Below are 18,125 nucleotides of genomic sequence, written 5' to 3'. Positions count from 1 at the left end.
GCGGCGGTTCGGAGAACGGCGGCGGACAGTGGCTCGCCGCTTGTCCGGGGCGCAATGTCGGCGTGCTAGGACCCCTCTGGGCCGAACGCGCCGCGGCCCCGGGCTCGGGCAGCAGCTGGCCTCCGCGGTCGGCTTGCCGGCCGGCCGGGGGAATCCGGGGGAGCCTCGGGGCCTCCGGGCGGCAGCGCGAGACTCCGCCCCGGCCGGCCAGCCAGCGCCTATCGCTGCCGCCGGCCTGGTCACGCGGAGAGTGGCGCTGCAGGCTTGGAGCCAGCGCTGGGCGACTGCCAGAGTTACGACTGGCCAGGCGGGGGTGGAGGGTGGAGGGTAGAAATAGGGGCGGGCGGGCCGCGCCAGTCTCGGAGCCGCGCGGAGCCGACCTGAGCCTTGCCGAGAGCGCCTAGCGAGGCGCCGAGCCCTGAGCACCCATGCTGCTGTTGCTGGCCTGGGGCTCACTCTTCTTCGCGGGGCTCTTCGTGCTCTGCACCTGGTGGCTGCGCCGCGCGTGGCCCGAACGCTCCGACCACGATTGCGTGATGATCAGCACCAGGTACGCTGCGAGGCCGGCGCCGCCCGCCCCACCCAGCCGCGCACGGGCTGCACAGCTCCCCGACCCGGCTGCGCCCTGCCCTGCGTGGAGTGAGGGCGGAAAGGGGGGGGGGGCGACAGGAAGCGAGGGGGCTGCCTCCTGGTTGCTTGCCCCTCTCTGCGGCGCTGGCCTGGGCTCTGTGAACTCCCTGTGCGTCCTGTCCTGGAGGGAGAGGGGAGCAGGTCGAAGGGCTGTCCACGCTGGTCAGGATGGGGAAGGAATCCTGCTCCCCACATCTACTAGCTGCCCTGGGGGTCGGGAGCGCGGCGGCGGCCCTACTAATTTCTTCCTGGCGCTGGCAGCCTAAAGGAAAGTAAGATTGAAGAGTTTTGGCTTTATTCTGTCCATGGGACTGCACTGATTTCCCCCCACCCCTTTCTTTTTCTGCTGCTCTTTAGGGTGGTTTCTTCAGCGCAGGCTATATTAGCCACCGGGTCAGGGATCGTCATCATCTGCTCCTGTAGAAACGTGGTCACCGACAGGTAACATCCAATGCCAGGTGAAAGAAACACAAATATCAGTGCCGAACTTTTTCGAAGTTTGCACATTTTAGTGGCTCGCAGGCACTAGTTCTTTATCAGCACATGCTATTGGATAGCCGATTAATGGGAAAATTTGGGCATCATAATTAGTGCCCGCCTCCTCTCCTCACCTATTTCAGCATGGCTACCTTAGGAGAAAGTAAATTGAAGAAATGCTAGAGAATGACAGAGTCTAAACCTGATCTAAGGTGGCATGTGAGAAGACAGTATGGTCCATTGATCCAAGTTCTTTATGAACTTGGAAAATTATTCAGAAGCAAGAGTGTGGCTTTTGGTTCTTTTAAGTGATCTCACTGGGGTCCTGCTCTGGAGCATTTGTTAGCGAAGATATGTGCAGTGTGGTTAGCAAAGCCTTCCTATGGAAAGGAACAAATCCACTACCCCTTTCCTTACAAATGCTGCTCTTGTCTTTCCTCTGGATTTTCTAGAGGTGGTGAAGAGGTTTCTAGTGCTTCCAGAAAACTGACTCGTATGTGTGTTAGAGCTCTCAGTTCAGAGGCCCATCAGGGAATGCGCATCTAGTGAAACAAACCATAAAGACCAGGGTGATCTGCTTTGTATAATATTTAGACCTGAGCAATGGTGGTGTTTTGTTTTCGAAGCCATTTTTTTTTTCACCTGTCTTCCTAGAACCACTGTTACTTTCTCCCTATTAAATTGAAGAGCTCTAGTCAAATATATAGGGAAAGTATGAGCCTGATCTTTTTGTCATGCTGACTCTGCAAAGTGTCTCTCTTTTCACCTGTTGAGACTGGAATGGGAGAAGGACCTGAGTGGGTCATCTGTCACACTGAGGCCTGCACATAGCATCTGCATCTTACCTGGGATTAATCTTGCCATCATGATTTTCGTGCTTATCTTCTTATGCCTCTTTGTAGACAAAACCAGTTCTCAACGATCCATTATGGATGCTGAGAGGAGACAGGTCAAGTGACTTTGATTGCATACACCAAACGCTAATAGCATTTGCTTGGCCAGATTCAATTTTTATTTTACTCGAGCATTTTGTGATCATGAGGCAAGCTCCCTCACTGCTCCGGTTTGTCAGATTAAACTTAAAACCAGTCCCTTCTGTAAATATTAAGATAAATGTGGCTCCTCAGCACTATCTTGAGCTGACACGAGGGCAAGCAGCTATACAGTTCAGAAAAGGATATTTATACACCATTAACTTTCAGTTATACAGCACCACTGTTGTGTTTTCTTCTTAGAAACGGTGTGTTTTAGTGGCTTGAGCATGGTGTAGCAAAACCTGAGTTTTGGTTTTCAGGTTCTTCTTTTGTGTATCTTTATGTCTTAGATTCTCTGATTGCAAAATGGAGACAGACTCATTTCTGTGCCCTCCATCTTCACATGGATGCTCTAACGGCACCTAGATCATCTCTTGAAAAAAAAAAAAAAAACAGCTGTTAGGCTCTTATACACCCAAATATTTTTCTATTATATGCCTTTTCATTTTATGCTTTTATGTAGGATGTCTATAGATAGGAACGAAGGTGTACCTATAAATCCCCTCAAATTATATGCAGAATGTAGTGTAGGGCCAAGGATTTTATCGGACTCTTAAAGAGATCCTGATCTCTAAAAGGACAGCTCTAGGCAATTTTCTTAATTTAAGCATTTGTAGTTGGATAGTATTTTTTATGTTTAAAAGGACTTTCACACTTTTAGTTTTTTAATCTTCACAATAACTTTGTCAGGGAAGTAAGTCAAGGATTGTTATCTTCATTTTATAAAGAAAGCTAAATCCCAGGCAAGTGGTAGTTTAATATTATAATCTAGATCTTGCTAATAAATCTTCAGAGAATTCTACCAAACAGCCACAATTTCAGATCTTATTGAATTGGTACTGTGTACAAAATATTAAAACCTTAGATTCCACTCAAGGGGAGTGGCCAGTTATATTCCAGCTCAGCTTTTAGTAGCTCTTCATAGTCATTTAACTTGGAATTGTTTCAAGAAAGTGATGAAGACCATAGCTGGGCAGTAGAATTAAGATTGCATCTTTTTGCCTAAATGAAACTTGACTCATTCATTCATTTGTATATGTATGTAACGCGCGCGCGCGCGCACACACACACACACACACACACACACACACACACACACACACTCTTTGCCATTCCTTGTTTGCCTGTTTCTTTGTTTATTCATTCTTGAGTTATGCTTTGGGAAGTGCTCAGGAACAGAAACTTGAAGGGCACTCTTACAGAGTATATTCCCAATGCTGCAGTTTGTGGACTAGCTACTTAGGAAATCACCTGAGACAAAGTTACAACTACAGATTTCAGGGCTATGAGCAAACCACTTAGAGTCTTTGGGAGGTGGAGTCCTTAACAAGCATTGCAGGTGATTCTGATTTTCACAGTAGTTTGAAACTGAGACCCATAAAACTAAATTGTTTCTTCTATCTAACACATGGATGCTCAATGAAAATTTGCTGATTTAGTGACTCTGATCCTTTCCAGTATAGTACATTCAGTTTAGGTGTTTTTTTCCTCATGAGTTTTCTGTAGAATTATGATTTATCATTTGGGAATTAAATTATAGAAATTACAGACTTTCCTTCTAAGTGGCTCTAGGGCAGTGATAAACTATCATTTCCACTCAGCAAATATTGATTCAACCCCTTTAGACAAATAAAAGGAACACTGTCTTTTGTCCCACCTTCTCTTTTGATATGCGAGTGCTGTAAGGTACTCTTGAGCTCCGGGCTTATTTCCAGACATATTTTTCTTAATGAGTGGAATTGGGATTAGCCATAGAACTGTAAAGAAAATGACCAGGGTTGCTTGCCAGAACCTCCTAGAGTGGGGTTACAAGCAGATGCAAGAGGAAACTCCCAACTGTTGAGTAACGAGTGGAGCTAAACTGGAAATATTGGATTGGGATTTGGGACACTTTCCAAACCAGTTTCTTGGTGGGGCTGTTGAATCATTGGTATAGATAACCATATTAGTCATTTTATATCACAAAATGCCAGAAAATCCATTACAATTGAGTAGCTAAGTCAGGCAAATAGTGACACCTAGTCACTTAAACACATGGTGTTGAGTGAATTCCTGCTTTCTGCCTTTGACACTTGCACGTTTGCTCTGTAATTTACAGAAAATTGTTTACTATCCTTATTTATCAGTTTCAGCATCTTCATTGTAAAGTATTTGGAGTAAAAAGAGCTGATTAATACAAAGCTGAAGGGAATGTGTTTGAGAAGTTAGCTTTGAGCCTTGGCAATTGATATCCATAATTATTTCATGGACCACTCATATATATGCTTTCTTTCAGGCACTGGCTTGCCCGAGAATATGTCTGGTTTTTGATTCCATACATGGTCTATGACATCTACGCCATGTACCTCTGTGAATGGTACCGAACCAGAGAACCGAACCGCAGACACTCCCTCACCATTTTTCGAAACTTCCTAAGTAAAAACCGCCTCATGATCACGCACCACATGGCCATTCTGTTGGTCCTAGTGCCAGTTACACAGGTATGGCCTCCCAGGACATAGCCACCAGCAGCATTGGTCACTCATTTCTCCTGTTGAACTGGGTATCCTGACCATTACTTAGGAGTCAGGATTGCCCCCTTTTCCTTTGCTTCCCTACTGCACTCATGTCTCCTCATGATAGCACTTCTGCAGTTAAATCTCCCAGGCAAATCATGTAGAAAAATTAAATCTGAAATGTTTGTGATCTTCTTTGCCAGCAACCCTCCAGCCCTTTGTGATTCCCTAGCCTTTGCCAAAGGTTCTGTCTTTAGTTCATACAATATAAAAATATAAAATACAAAATGATATAAAAATTGTTTTTAAAAAATGAGAGTAGCTCAGTCAGCTGGTTATTTGCTCTACTACAGTGCCAGAGATTACTGTACGCTTTATTTTGATGTCACAAAAGGACACTCTCAAAGTAAATAGCCTCCTAATTTCTCCCCAGATCCATTTTCCCGTAAAAACCCTAGCAAGGAAGAGAGATGGGAAGGCACAGAGGAAATTAGTAATTTCTGAGTGCCTACCAGGTGACAGTCGCTTGATTTAAAAGCTCATAGCTTTCTCCTAATAATTAGAAATGATTAGAAGTAATCAGGAATTGTTAGCCCTCTATCATAGATGAAGATACTGGGGCTCTAAGAGTTTACATACCTCACTCAGTGGTACTAAGTGGTGCTATTCTACTATGCTATGCTACTTTTTTGAAACGATGAAAGGAGAGGTAGAGTGCAGTACATTCTTTAAGAAGTCTCCCTAACATCTAGAACCGGGCCTGGCACATATTTTGTTGAACTGTCCTGGCTAAGTGCCCTTGGCATGACTAAGTTAGATACCCAAAAGTAGGCTGCAGAGTTCTTTCTGGCTGACATTGAAATTCAGAAAAAGCTTGGTGTGTGATGCAATCAGCAGATCTGAAGTTGCATAGGTAGTTGGATCCTAGGTATTTGACAAGCAAAGTGCCATTGCTGTGGAAGCAGCAGAGTGTTACATGGGTCTACACGTACCCATTTAGCATTTCCTTTTCTCTTCATGGTCTCTCATGGTTACCCTTTTCAACAGCCCTAGTTAGAATTTTCCTTCTGGTGGTTCCTTAACCTCCATGTCTTATTTTCCTTTTTCCTCTTTTCATCTACAGAGGCTTAGGGGAGACCTGGGGGACTTCTTTGTTGGCTGCATCTTCACAGCAGAACTGAGCACTCCATTTGTGTCGCTGGGCAGAGTTCTGATTCAGGCATGTATGGATGAAATGGCAGAAATAGTGCAGAGGATACGGACTCTGCTTCTCCTTGTCAGATCGTGGGGTTTGGAGAAATCTCTTAGTGCTAGGAATAGTGGGATAGGACACCCTTGAACAGACTTAAAGGTCAGTTGGTCTTCCAAGCTAGTGGAGACAAAATTGTATGTTTGATTCAAATTTGATACAGTTCTTTATGTGTGTGTGTGTTTTTCTAGCCACGGAGTTTTTCATCCACTGTTCCTGTGCTCCTGTCAGTTGGGTGGCTTAGGTCAAATTCAACATCATTACTGGAAAACTTACGAGGCTATATGCATATACATATATACATTATATGTGTGTGTATATATATACACATACACACATGTGTGTGTGTGTGGCAGTGCCCAATCATCTTTTCCAAGCTAGACACTTGGCCTTTACTGCTGTGGGACTTGGGCTAGTCATTCCCTGATGGCCCAACCTCTTGGTGACCCTGCATTCTCCTTCCCTCTTCTTTTGCAGCTAAAGAAGCAGCACACCCTTTTGTACAAGGTGAACGGAATTCTCACGCTGACCACCTTCTTTAGCTGTCGGATCCTTCTTTTCCCCTTCATGTACTGGTCCTATGGCCAACAGCAGAGACTAAGCCTGTTCCAAGTGCCATTCAAGATCCCTTTCTTCTGCAATGTGGCCAATGCCTTCCTCGTGGCTCCCCAGATCTACTGGTTCTCTCTGCTGTGCAAGAAGGCAGCCCGGCTCTTTGACACTCCCCCAGCTGAAAAGGATGGATAATTGCTCCAAGGAGTCAGGCAGTGAGGGTGCCTCCTCATCCTGGCTGCCTTCTCCACTCAGTATTCCATGGACCAAATAGTACCTTGGGTGGCCTCAGCCTTTTGGGTATTGATAAGCAGATGGGTATGAGTTTTTCAAAAGAATATTCATATTACCTCCCTCTTCTAACCTGCCCTTTTGCAAAAGCACTTTTTTCTTAGTAACACCTATTGGATCCTGTCAAACCTTCATTGACAGCAAGGTGGTTTTAATGCAAGCCCAAGAATCCTTCCTTGGGTCTTCTCTCAAGGGCTCTGGGAGGTAGAATCATGGGTTGTGGAGATAGGTCAACCAGGGTGATAAGTGTCTGGGCACTCTCCTGGCTCTAATATTGGTGGCTACCCACCTTCCAAACACTCAGGGCAGTATCCACACATACTGGGCCAGCAGAAGCAAGTGACGACTTAGGTCTTGAAATAATTTCTTATATTGGCCTGGGAAAATTGTGTGGGTAGGTAGTTTTTTATTGTTTACTAGATAACCCATTGGTCTTTTGCCTCAACCTTTCATCCATGTGCCAACGTTGAATTCTGTTCACTGACTTCCAGTCAGATGTCTCACTGGTGGTGGTGGTGGTAGAGGCAGGAGGCAGGAATGGGAACCTGAAGCACTTGAGGAATTAGGAAGGCCAATAGGTCAGCAACTTTGCAGGCCAATTTGGTAAGACCAGTGTCAAACTTGAGTTTGCTGTAAATAGTCACAAACACTATTCCTTTTTTAGCATATCTCCTTAAGCCCAGCTTTCCCCATATCCACACACTTAGGATGCTCTTAAGAACTATAGGGGTAAAGTGAAATGGTGGCTACCAAGCTACTTACTGGGTAATCTCACTCTTTGACACTATCCTTTTCACATGAAGTGGAAATGGATTTCTGTAGTACAAACCATGAGAAGTCTCATCTAGAGTGCCTCTTGATAAACCAGAGCTTGTGATCCAAAGCCTGTTCCTATGTGGGCATACCACCATTTGGCCACACAAGGCTGGAGGGCAAGAGTGGAAGACAGCCCTGGCTAAAATATGTCCTGTGGACTGATTCCTTCACTACCATTTGCAAATGGGAGCCTCTGGTGCCAACACTAATCATTCCTTATCAACTAGGATGGGTTTTAGAAACTGCTACCACGTAATTTTTTTTTTTCAAGTGGTAGTGAAAAACTAGATTTTAAGTGCCTTTTAATTCATTGTTGTCCATGAGTTTTTAAAGTACTGAATATGTGTCTCATTTTGACTGTCTTTAATGGGTGCCATTTAAAAAAAAAAAGGCAAAATGCTGTAATTTTGTTTTGTTTACTATTGGAATATCTTTATAAATCACCCCTCGGTGATCAAATTGCACTAATATTTCCCAACTTATTCTCATTTGTGAAATACATCAATACCAACTTCCATAAGACTCACCCCCTGACCAGACTTGATTGGCTGCTTGTGTGCTAGTTTCTAGTTCATGTTTATATACATGTAACTGGCAGAGATGGGGTGTTGGGGGAAGGGGGATATCTTAATGCTTTGAGTATCCAGGAGAGCCTACCTCATATCTTACCCTAACATGTTTCTGTGATTGCCTTTTAATTCATTGTTGTCCATGAGTTTTTAAAGTACTGAATATGTGTCTCATTTTGACTGTCTTTAATGGGTGCCATTTAAAAAAAAAAAGGCAAAATGCTGTAATTTTGTTTTGTTTACTATTGGAATATCTTTATAAATCACCCCTCGGTGATCAAATTGCACTAATATTTCCCAACTTATTCTCATTTGTGAAATACATCAATACCAACTTCCATAAGACTCACCCCCTGACCAGACTTGATTGGCTGCTTGTGTGCTAGTTTCTAGTTCATGTTTATATACATGTAACTGGCAGAGATGGGGTGTTGGGGGAAGGGGGATATCTTAATGCTTTGAGTATCCAGGAGAGCCTACCTCATATCTTACCCTAACATGTTTCTGTGATTCATGGTCCTAGTGTTCAAGCACAGTGGTCACATAACTTTAGGTCCTTTCTTTTTTTCTTAGGTGAATTCCAATTAGGAGTTGGGAGAGTGAAAACTCAAATTGTAGGCCCCAGAGCCAGCCCACTTTAGGTGGGGGAGGGAACCTGAATAATGCCCCATTTTGAGTGAGGTCATGGATATGAGGGTAATGGGGTATATCCTTTGCATTTCTTGCCTCCAAATTAAATATCTCATACTGGGCTCCAGTTCTTGCAGTTCTGCAATATGCCCTGGGCACCTTAAATTCACATTTTTATGCTTCTGCAGACACCATTCCTTGCTTCCAGTCATTCTCCAAAACTGTGACAATCCCTTCCAGGCAGAAGATAATTACACATCCTCAAAACACACCTCTGCTGTGTTTACCAGACCTAGTTTTAGCACAGCCCGTACTGGATCCACTAAATGGAGTTAAGGCTGTATGGCAGTATCTTTAATTCAGAAGCCAGCCATTTTCTTGAGGTCACAAATCTGCCCCCACCCAACACTAAATCTGCTTAGTACAATCCTCTCCTTAAAGTGGCATAGGGCTTTCTGGCATACAAATCACACAGCCAAATGGTAGCAGAAGAGAGTTCTTTTCCTAATTGCTGCCCTTTGTAAGAGACCATTAAATGACTCTTGAAGAGAGTTTCAGTGTAAAAGAACGCTCGTACCTTATAACTTTTCCACTTGGGTGGTTTCATCCTTTGACTTACTTACCAAATTTTAGGATGGTGAAATCTAGTTATGAACATGTTCCAGCTTGATCTGATCTTTAAGACTCTAGCTGAGCTCAATTTCAGCATATCTAAGCCTAGACTATTGATGAAGACTCAAAAGATACAAAATGAAACAGAATTTTATTATAATTTGTATGTTATAAATACCTAAGAAACTATTTTCTTTACTATTATTGCCATATATTTTTGAGCTTGTTACAATTTCACTTAACTGAAAATTTTATGCTTCTAGGCTCTTGCCCCTAGAGAACTCGCCCAAGGGAGACCCAGTTGTTTTCAGATCTACAAAGGTCAGAAATTGTTGATCTTATGCAGCAAGGTTTGGCGCCGCTCCTCGGGGCTAATGTTCTCGGCAATGGACTTTAAGAAGCGCTGCTCATTTACCTTCTGGAGCAAAGCACTAACAGAAGGGTTGGTCTTGCACAGGGTCTCGTAGCAGGTGAGGATTTCCAAGGCCAAAACGTAGAGTGGTTCACATACCTCTTGGTGGAGCATGGCCATGATGTGCAGAACATGACAGAATACCTGGGTATAAAAAAATAGGGATTCCTGGGTCAGGTCCTGTTCTTGTCCTTGGGCCCAAGGGCCAACGGATTGTATCAACCTAACTGAGTCCAGGAGGTTGGTCAGGCTGCTGCAGAGGAGTTTGACCACATGGTTCCAGCCTTCCATAGGAAGCCAATTACGACAACTCTGGCTGCACAGAAACTGGAACGCTCTCAGGAGGAGTACGGAGAGTTGGAGCTCCTGGGCCAGGGGCTTCAGGTTGAGCAGAGGAACAAATTGAATATATTCCAAGCTATAAGGGACATGCAGGAGTTGTTTCTCCAATAGTCTCCTGGTCAACTGGTGAAGGTACTGCCACTCCCGGGTGCTGCACCAGGGCATGACTTGCACCAGGGCCACCAGAAAGCCCTTGCTGAACAATTTGACCTCCTCAGGGTTGCCCACATCCACCACCAACAGGGAGAGCATCTGCTCAGAGATGCTGCTGGAGATGCAGCAGCACTCCATCCAGGCAAGAAGCCCTGTGCCTGGCCCATACCCAGGGTGGGCCTGGGAGGTCCACTCATCCTCAGAAAGCTTACAGATCTCAAAAAGTGTGGCTGGCACCTCACACTTGAAGTGTCCCTCAAAGAAGTTCTTCAGTCTCAGGCCCACAGTCCAGTCTAGCTGCTCCAACTTCCGGTGGAGCCAGGACAGAGACTTGATCCAGGTGTCTGGGGAGAAAGTCTCGGCATTATCTAAAACGATCTCACAGAGGAGCTGCAGGATATGGATCACCAAATCCTTCCCATCCAAAGAGAGGCACCGCTTCTCCTTGGGGAGCTGCCAGTATTTGCTGAAGCAATCCAGCAGCTGGCACAAGCTGAAGATGAGGGGGAATGGAGAACAGGTCTGGAGCCAATATTCCTCTAAGCAGGCATTTGCTTCGAGAGTTTGGGTGAAGATCCTCAGACTGAGATCCACCTCTTTGACATCTAGCATCAAGAATGGTAGGACGAATTCCTTCAGCACTTCATCTGGCTCAAGAAGAGCAGCAACTGGAATCCCTTGAGGTTTCACAGGACTCAGCAAGCAGCTCAGGAGCTCTAAAAATTGCTTCTCTTCCTTGGGTGTAGAGAACTTTGTCCAGACTGTTTCTTTGAGGCATGACACCACGAAAGTGGTGGATGGATTTGGACTGTGCTCTTCTACGAACCTAAGGGCAGGGAAGGCAGTAAGAATCTGAGCCAGGAACTTGTGGGTGCCGAGATTGACCACAGCCATGTTGCACATTTTCTTCACAGTAACCTCCGGGTGCAGTATTACCAGGCGGGCCACAGAAGCTACAGCTTTAGCCAAGCCCTGTTCAGAGGCACTCTGTGCAAGCTGGTTAAAAGTTGTGTTCAGGTCTTCCTGAAACCCTTCCAAGTAAGCCAACAACCGCTCGGAGAGACCCTTTCGACCCCAGGAAAGCAGGACCCCTGAGAGGACTTTATTTTTATCTGGTAGTGAAAGATCTGCGTAACATTCCAGAATCAAGTCAATCACTTGTTTGATCTGAGATCTGGGAATGGCTCTGTCTGATGTGCTGACTTCCATCACTGTTTCTAGCAGCTTTAACACCAAGTCTGGCTCTCGGAAGAGAGCCTGGTTATTAACCAAGCAGGCTAGCCACTCGTCTGAGAAGGCCCACTTCTTCTCAGAAGCAAAAATGTAGCACATTTCCATGTGCCGGTCCATCTTCTGTTCAATAACGGCCATGGCAATCGAGGCGGTGATGTCCTTCTCCAAGCCCTTGTTCAGCACCCTGTTCGTTTTCCTCAGGAAGTCCCCAACATGCACTGCCAGCTCAGAGGCCACCTGCCTCTCCTCCTTGGACAAGCTAGTGGTATCCAGATAGAGCTTCAAGTGCTGGCTGAAGGAAGTCAGACTGTCACACAGCCGGTAGCTGTCATAATTCATCCCCTGGCCACTGTTGAGCATGGCCTGCAGCTCCTCCCCCCACTCTTGCAGCAGGCTACGCATGAACTCAAACCCAACAAAAACAGTTTCATTAGGGAGCTTGGCCATCGAGCTCAAGCTGATATCTCGTTCTGCCTCCTTTACCTTCTCTGCCAGCGCCTGTTGGTGATATGGGTTCTGGGTGTCCGAATTCCACACAGAGATCACTGTGGCCAGTTTGTCTAGATACATGGTCGCAGACACTTCCTGAGGGTCATCCTCCATCAGTGCAAACACGGTCAGCATGTCAGCCAAGTTGGCTAATGCGTAACACTTCATCCCGGGGCACAGGATACTATTTTGGATTTGTTTCAGCCCAGTGAGCAGCATGGCCAACAGGGGCATGGTAGGACACACGTCTGGGTCTGACTTAAACCTCTTTGGAGGGTGGGAGAACTCATCTGAAGAGTATGAGTACTTATGGGCCATTGTCCTAAACTGGGAGAGCAAGGGGTCCTGCTGATTGCTCTTGTGTTTCATCATTTCCCACCAGACATCAAGGAAGAACGCCACATCCTTTGAAGAAGTGTCAACAGCCATGTGCTCCAAAAAGTGCTCTAGTTCTGCACGGCAGATGGTGGTAGGCAGGGCCATCAAGAGCTGGATAAAGAGTCCAGAAGCTTCCAGGGACTTGAGAAGTTCAAAAAGGACAGTGTGATTGATGGTAGGGATCATGCTGCCTACTGAGAAGAATACATCTTCCTGCCACCGAGTTTCAGTGTCAGAAGGGGTGACAGGGTAGGGCTGAAGAACCTTGGCCCAGATGATAACCAGAGCTTTCTTCTTCCAGGCAAAGGGCTGGGAGCATGCTGTGACAGAGGAGATCTCCCTCAAGGCCTCTACAATGGGCTGCCCAACACGCTCCCAGTCAGACTTTGTCAATTCTGCCAATGCTTTGGGGCGGAACAGCTGCTCAGCCAGCAAAAAGCCCCCATGCAAAATAGTCATCTCTTCACAGATATTCAAGGGTCCTGCACAGAGAGAAGCCGAATAAAATAGAGTGTGGTGAAAAATTTCAAAATAGTAGTAAGCAGGGGGTGCCTCCATAGTGTAGTGGTTAGCACGTCTGCTTTGCACACAGAAGGTCCTGGGTTCGCGCCCCACGTGGAGACATTGACCATACATACTCCGGGTGTGCCACGCCTTGGGTGCATGCTGCGAGCACGTGGGAGGAGACACCCTGCCTTCAGAGATCCAGTTCTTAAGGGGAAATGAAAACATCCATGGGTCGGGGGTAGAAGTCGGCGGGGTGGGGTGGGGGGGCAGAGTTAAAGAGGGGGAAAAAGTAGTAGTAAGCAGAGGTTAGGAGAGATAACAGTAGGCTGGCTGTCATGATCAAGGTTAGAGATAAAGGTTCTAAACAGGATCAGTGGGAGAGGAGGAAGAAGGGATGGTTCTAAGAGCCACAGCAGGGCTAGAGTCAAAAAGACTTACCTGAGGAATAAGAAAGGACCCCTAAGCTCTCTAACCTGGAACTAGGAAGACAACAGGGACCATTGGAAATGGAGAACACAAGAGAATCAGAATAGGTCTAGAGGGAGCGCTGTTCAGTTTTGGTTATATGGAGTTTGAGGTAGAACATTAAGGTACAGATATCCTTCGGCAATGGAAATGCAGGGCTGAAGCTCAGGAGGAAAGTCAGCCTTGAAATGTGACCCAGAGGGTTCACTGGAACCAAAGAAGTGAACGAGATTCTGCAGGAAAAGCTGGCCTACTGAGGCTAAACCTTCCAGCAAAGGATGGGCCAACAGAGGATTTGGGGAAGAAAGGTTTAGAGACAGATAGCACAAGGACGGTATCAAACTGCAGGGATCACCAAGTTTGTACTGCAGGACATGACAATGGAGCTGCTAAGTAATGATGCAGACTAAGGAGGCACACGGCCCCAGGACTGAGGGCACAGAAACAATCAGACAACCCCTACATTCTGTTTCCTCTTACAGCCTTGTCCTGCGAACAGGTTTCAATCATTCTGCCTTTCAGGAAACAATTCACCTACAGCTCCTTTCATCAAGGAGAACAAGCTACTCATGGCCCTGGTTCTCTGGTAAAAACCAAGGGACTGATAGAAGAAATACTGCACTACATTAAAAAAGAAAAGTCCTTCTTTCAGTGAGCCATGAACTGACAAACACTTATCAAGGAATGCATCAGACATGGATTTAAATCCTAGCTTAGCCATTTAAAAGAAGTGTGATCTTGGACAGATGACCTCTCTGAGCCTCCCTTTTGCATATGTGGGGATAATATAGACTTCATATAATGGTTGTGAAGATCAAATAACATATAGTCAAGCCCTTGGTAGTGGGTTAGGGCTCACTGTTAGTTCTTGATCCCATCTCCCAGGGATTCTGTGGGTTAAATAAGATACAGCTACAATAAGAATCAGGCTACAAAGAGCCTGATGAAGGGCTCAGTAAATGTTGGTTTCTCCAAACCTTTCCATTGCTGGCAGGACCAGAATCTTGTCACTATTCTTTGCCTCCCCCAGCTCAGAAACATGAAAACACATAGATTTTTCTCAGGTGTTTCCTCTGACCCAGAAACTAAATCAGAGTACAAACACTGCTCACCATCTCATCCAGAGATGCCACCCCTTACTCACTCCCTCATGACCCAAGAACCCATCTTCCCAGGCCAGTAGCTAACAGACTTCTGATTCCAGCAGACTAAAGAATATCCGCTCCTTCAACCATTTACAGAAGCAGCAAAAAGCCAAGGGATAAGCACTTCTATGCAGCCCACTTTAGCTCCTGGTGGAGGAGGCCCACTTCAGGGAGGGGTAGTTGCTGAGGGTTCTTTCTAGGAATTCTGGACTTTCTTTCCAGCTCATGCTCTCCAAGGCACCAAAATATGTTCTCTATGATTCTGTAAATTGAATTTTATTGCACTATCATTTCAGCCGAGATGTTTGGCCTCCACCAACACCTACCTTCCAGAGACTATAAGGACGTCCATATGCCACTTAAATAAGTCCCAGGACCAGTTAATAGCTGGGTAATTCCCAAGCGTTTTATCACTACTGGTTACCTGGTGCTTGTGAGTGTCCACTCCTCAATATTTATGAAGTGCTTACTCTGTGCCAGGCACTGTACTAGGCCACTAAGCAGTATGCATGTAAGATCTCTTTTAATCTTCAAATCAACTTTCGAGAACTATATTATTTCTCTTTTAGACATGGAACATTGAGACTCAGAAACAATTTGCTCAGAAACAAAGTTGTTGGGCCAGGACACAAATCTCCACAGCTGTCGGGCTCCAAACTCTTACAATTCCATCACTTAAAAGCTGGGTGGGGCCAGGGACCAGAACTTTTCTCCACAGCCTAGTATTACCCGTACACTTTTGGGTGCCTCACCCCAGCTCTCCCAGAGCAGTCTCCTGATCTTACCCCCTTAGAAACAGGTCCCAAAGGGTGAGAGGCTGGGCCATGAGCCACCGATTTCTTCATACCGGCTCCTCCTCCCCTCCTCTGAAACCTTGAGGATTCTGAATCAAGGTGCACGTGCCAGCCACTTCCACTGCTGCAACCTCTCCCCACAACTGCTAGTCTGGTGACCGCTAGCTACGCGCAAAGCACCGTACGGGGACACTGTACACACGTAATCTTAACGAAAACTCCCCAAATCTCTGTGAGGTGGAAACATTAGCATCCCCATTTTATCGATGAGGACCTCGTGAGCATAAGATACTTCTCTAGAATTTACCAGCGGTTGAATGAGACCGTCGGGGCACCCGGAAGTCCCCTGGCGTCCTCCGAGCCGAGCATTTTCCAAAGCAAGTGTATGAACCCTCTCCACTTTCAGAAAATCTTAACTTTACATCCGCTTGGCCCTTCACATGGAAAGGGGCTGGAGGAGGCAAGAGACTGGCCAAGGAGCTGGGCGGCCCGGGCTACAGTCGGGCCTCGCTACCCCCGGTCTCGGAGGACACCTCAACCTTTCAAAATCCCTCCCGGACCCGAGGGTCTCCCTTAGCCAGAGCCAGCTCAGCACCACCCGAGTCGCCCGTTGCCAGACTCAGGCCAGAGGAAAGGAAGCCGAGACACCCACCTAGGTCCATGGCGGCGTTGCTGGAGGCGGCACGGACCGCCCCTCCCCCGCTAGGCGGCAAGTGCTGCGCAGGCGCCACGGCACAATGGGCGGTGCAGTGAGGCGGGGCAACAGGCCGCGCCTCCGTCCGCGCCCACAGTCTCAGCTCTCGCTCCGCGCGGTCAGCCGCGGACCTCCCTCCACTCCGCGCGCACGCGCGCTCTTCACCAACGAGCCCTCGGCGTCGAGGCGGCCAAACAACAGCGCCCCCTACCGGTCCTAGACCGCCAACCCGCTAACAGGTCAGACCCCTCTCCGCCCTTCAGCCACTGTGTGCCTGCCCCGCCCCTTACTCTCCCCGAGTCCGGCCTCCTATATCTCCAGGCTCTGCTCAGCCACTCGTCTACCTAGTCCCCTGCACAGCCCTGCTTCCTGATCCCCGTGGGTCCTACCCATTAGCTCCGTCCCTGGCCTCACATTCTCCTCCACCCAGTAACCCCTGGGATCACCCCTACACACAGTTCACCCACAATGAATGACCGACCTTCCCCAGGCTGCCCGCTAACCAGCATAGACGCGCCACTCTCTGACATACTTCTAACCTCCCCGTCTCACACTGACCCCCTAGCTCCACAGCCTCACAGTCGCTCCCAGCGTTCCTCCTTCAGAGTACAGCAGCATTCAATTTTCTGGGCGTCACAGGCGCCTTTTAAATGTTGACTGTCCTCCCCCAGCGAGCCAGGACAACAGTGGGGGGAGATCCAACCCAATGGGTCTGTTTGCAATGTGTACTTTATAAAAATACACATTTGATTTCTCGCTGAGAACGCAAAAATAAAGTATTACTCCTACACATTACCATCTCCCTTTCCCTTCTTCCCAGACTTAATTACCAACTTCAAGTGTTTCTAACTCTCCACTCTCCAGCTTCTAGCGCCAGATATCACCTAGAAAAGAGAGGGATCCAGCCTCAGCTCCATTAATGTGCCAAGTGGAGTTTGAAATGGCCTGTGCTGCTATCAAGCAGTTGAAGGGACCTGTGAGTGATCGGGAGAAACTGATAGTGTACAGCTTCTACAAACAGGCCACCCAGGGCGACTGCAATATCCCTGCCCCACCTGCCACAGATGTGAAAGCCAAGGCCAAGTGGGAGGCGTGGAATGAGAACAAAGGGATGTCCAAGATGGACGCCATGAAGATCTATGTTGCTAAAGTGGAAGAACTGAAGAAAAATGATACTGGTTAAGGCGGACAAAGGGTCAAACAGAATGAAGTAGCATGGCTCTTCTGATAGGGAAATGGGCTTAAAAGACCTTGTTGGCTGAAATGTCCTGAAACTCAACCATAGCTGAGACATCAATAAATCACTTAAACTGCATGAGAGTGATTGCTGTTGGTAAAGTGATAAAGTGACTGTGAGAGACCTGGGGAGCTATCTAAAATGTATACGGGGGAGCTGTCTAAAATGTATAAAAAGCATCTCTCTAGGGAAAGTTCCATCAAAATAGGCTTTTGGTATAAATCAGTAGAATTCCCAACCTTTTCATTCTCATATTATATGTAGATATTTGGTGGGAGTAGAGGGGTGGAGAGATAATCGTGCTATGAAAATGCCCAAAGTTTGTGGTCAGTGAGAGGCTCAGCTTCTCGGGAGGGAAGAGGAAAGAAAAGAGAGGAGGCTGAGGCCCTTATCTCTTCAGGGGCTGTTCATTCACTACTAACCCAATATTATGGAGAGGCATGAGGCTTTGTCTTCCAGAAAGCAAGTGTCAAGTCCTACTACCAAGAGAGCCCCTACTGGAACACAGGCCTGATGAAGTTAACGTTTTGAGGAAAGTCAGATTTTTAGTGAAGTTACTGATGCGGCAGTTGAGAAACACTGGAGCAAGTGGTTTCAAAATCCCAGCCTCTGAAAGACTCATCTAAGGCCTACCAATGAAAATTTTCTTGGGACTACTCTGTAGCTAATCCTGGTTTCTGCTTGGGGATGTTTATGGGAGAATATGTATATGTATGTATATGGGATTTGTTTTAAGAGAACATCACACCCTTCTATTCCTTAGTGTTGATTATCATGGAGGCATCAACGCACAAAGGTACACTGGGATATGGAGTGCTAAAATGATATTATTAGAGACATTTCTGAGAAAAAGGTCTGCTGTGGCATGGAATTTTCCAATACTTTTCCTCAATTAAAAACTATTTTCATAGATTATGACAT

The 18,125-nt window shown here is 46.6% G+C and overlaps 2 protein-coding genes and 1 long non-coding RNA gene across 7 annotated transcripts; 2 read left to right on the top strand and 1 right to left on the bottom strand.

The window, feature by feature from the left end:
- Positions 1–15: 15 nt before the first annotated feature.
- FAM57A (family with sequence similarity 57 member A) lies at positions 16–8,070 on the top strand. 5 transcript variants are annotated; one of them, XM_006925052.3, is made up of 5 exons: positions 302–550; positions 988–1,071; positions 4,417–4,621; positions 5,760–5,855; positions 6,363–8,070. In XM_006925052.3, exons 1-5 carry the CDS (start codon positions 429–431, stop codon positions 6,630–6,632), a joined length of 777 nt encoding a protein of 258 aa, XP_006925114.1. In that variant the 5' UTR covers positions 302–428; the 3' UTR covers positions 6,633–8,070. The 5 variants fall into 5 exon arrangements, with proteins under 5 accessions (XP_015454676.1, XP_015454675.1, XP_015454674.1 ...); XM_025041792.1 differs by lacking the exon at positions 5,760–5,855 and having other exon boundaries at positions 295–550; XM_015599190.2 differs by lacking the exons at positions 4,417–4,621; positions 6,363–8,070 and having other exon boundaries at positions 16–550; positions 5,760–5,817.
- Positions 8,071–9,487: 1,417 nt separating this feature from the next.
- On the bottom strand, positions 9,488–16,020 carry GEMIN4 (gem nuclear organelle associated protein 4). The gene is made up of 2 exons (XM_006925051.3): positions 15,926–16,020; positions 9,488–12,844 (listed from the first exon to the last, which is right to left on the bottom strand). Exons 1-2 carry the CDS (start codon positions 15,933–15,935, stop codon positions 9,678–9,680), a joined length of 3,177 nt encoding a protein of 1,058 aa, XP_006925113.1. The 5' UTR covers positions 15,936–16,020; the 3' UTR covers positions 9,488–9,677.
- A 63-nt stretch (positions 16,021–16,083) lies between these two features.
- On the top strand, positions 16,084–17,282 carry LOC112473193. Its single transcript, XR_003043957.1, has 2 exons — positions 16,084–16,206; positions 16,832–17,282. It is a non-coding gene; the product is annotated as an uncharacterized LOC112473193 (long non-coding RNA).
- Positions 17,283–18,125: the final 843 nt, after the last annotated feature.

This window comes from Pteropus alecto, unplaced genomic scaffold (assembly GCF_000325575.1).
Source record: "Pteropus alecto unplaced genomic scaffold, ASM32557v1 scaffold98, whole genome shotgun sequence".
In the NCBI taxonomy this organism is placed as follows: Eukaryota; Metazoa; Chordata; class Mammalia; order Chiroptera; family Pteropodidae; genus Pteropus; species Pteropus alecto.
This window is presented reverse-complemented; position numbering and strand designations above follow the sequence as displayed.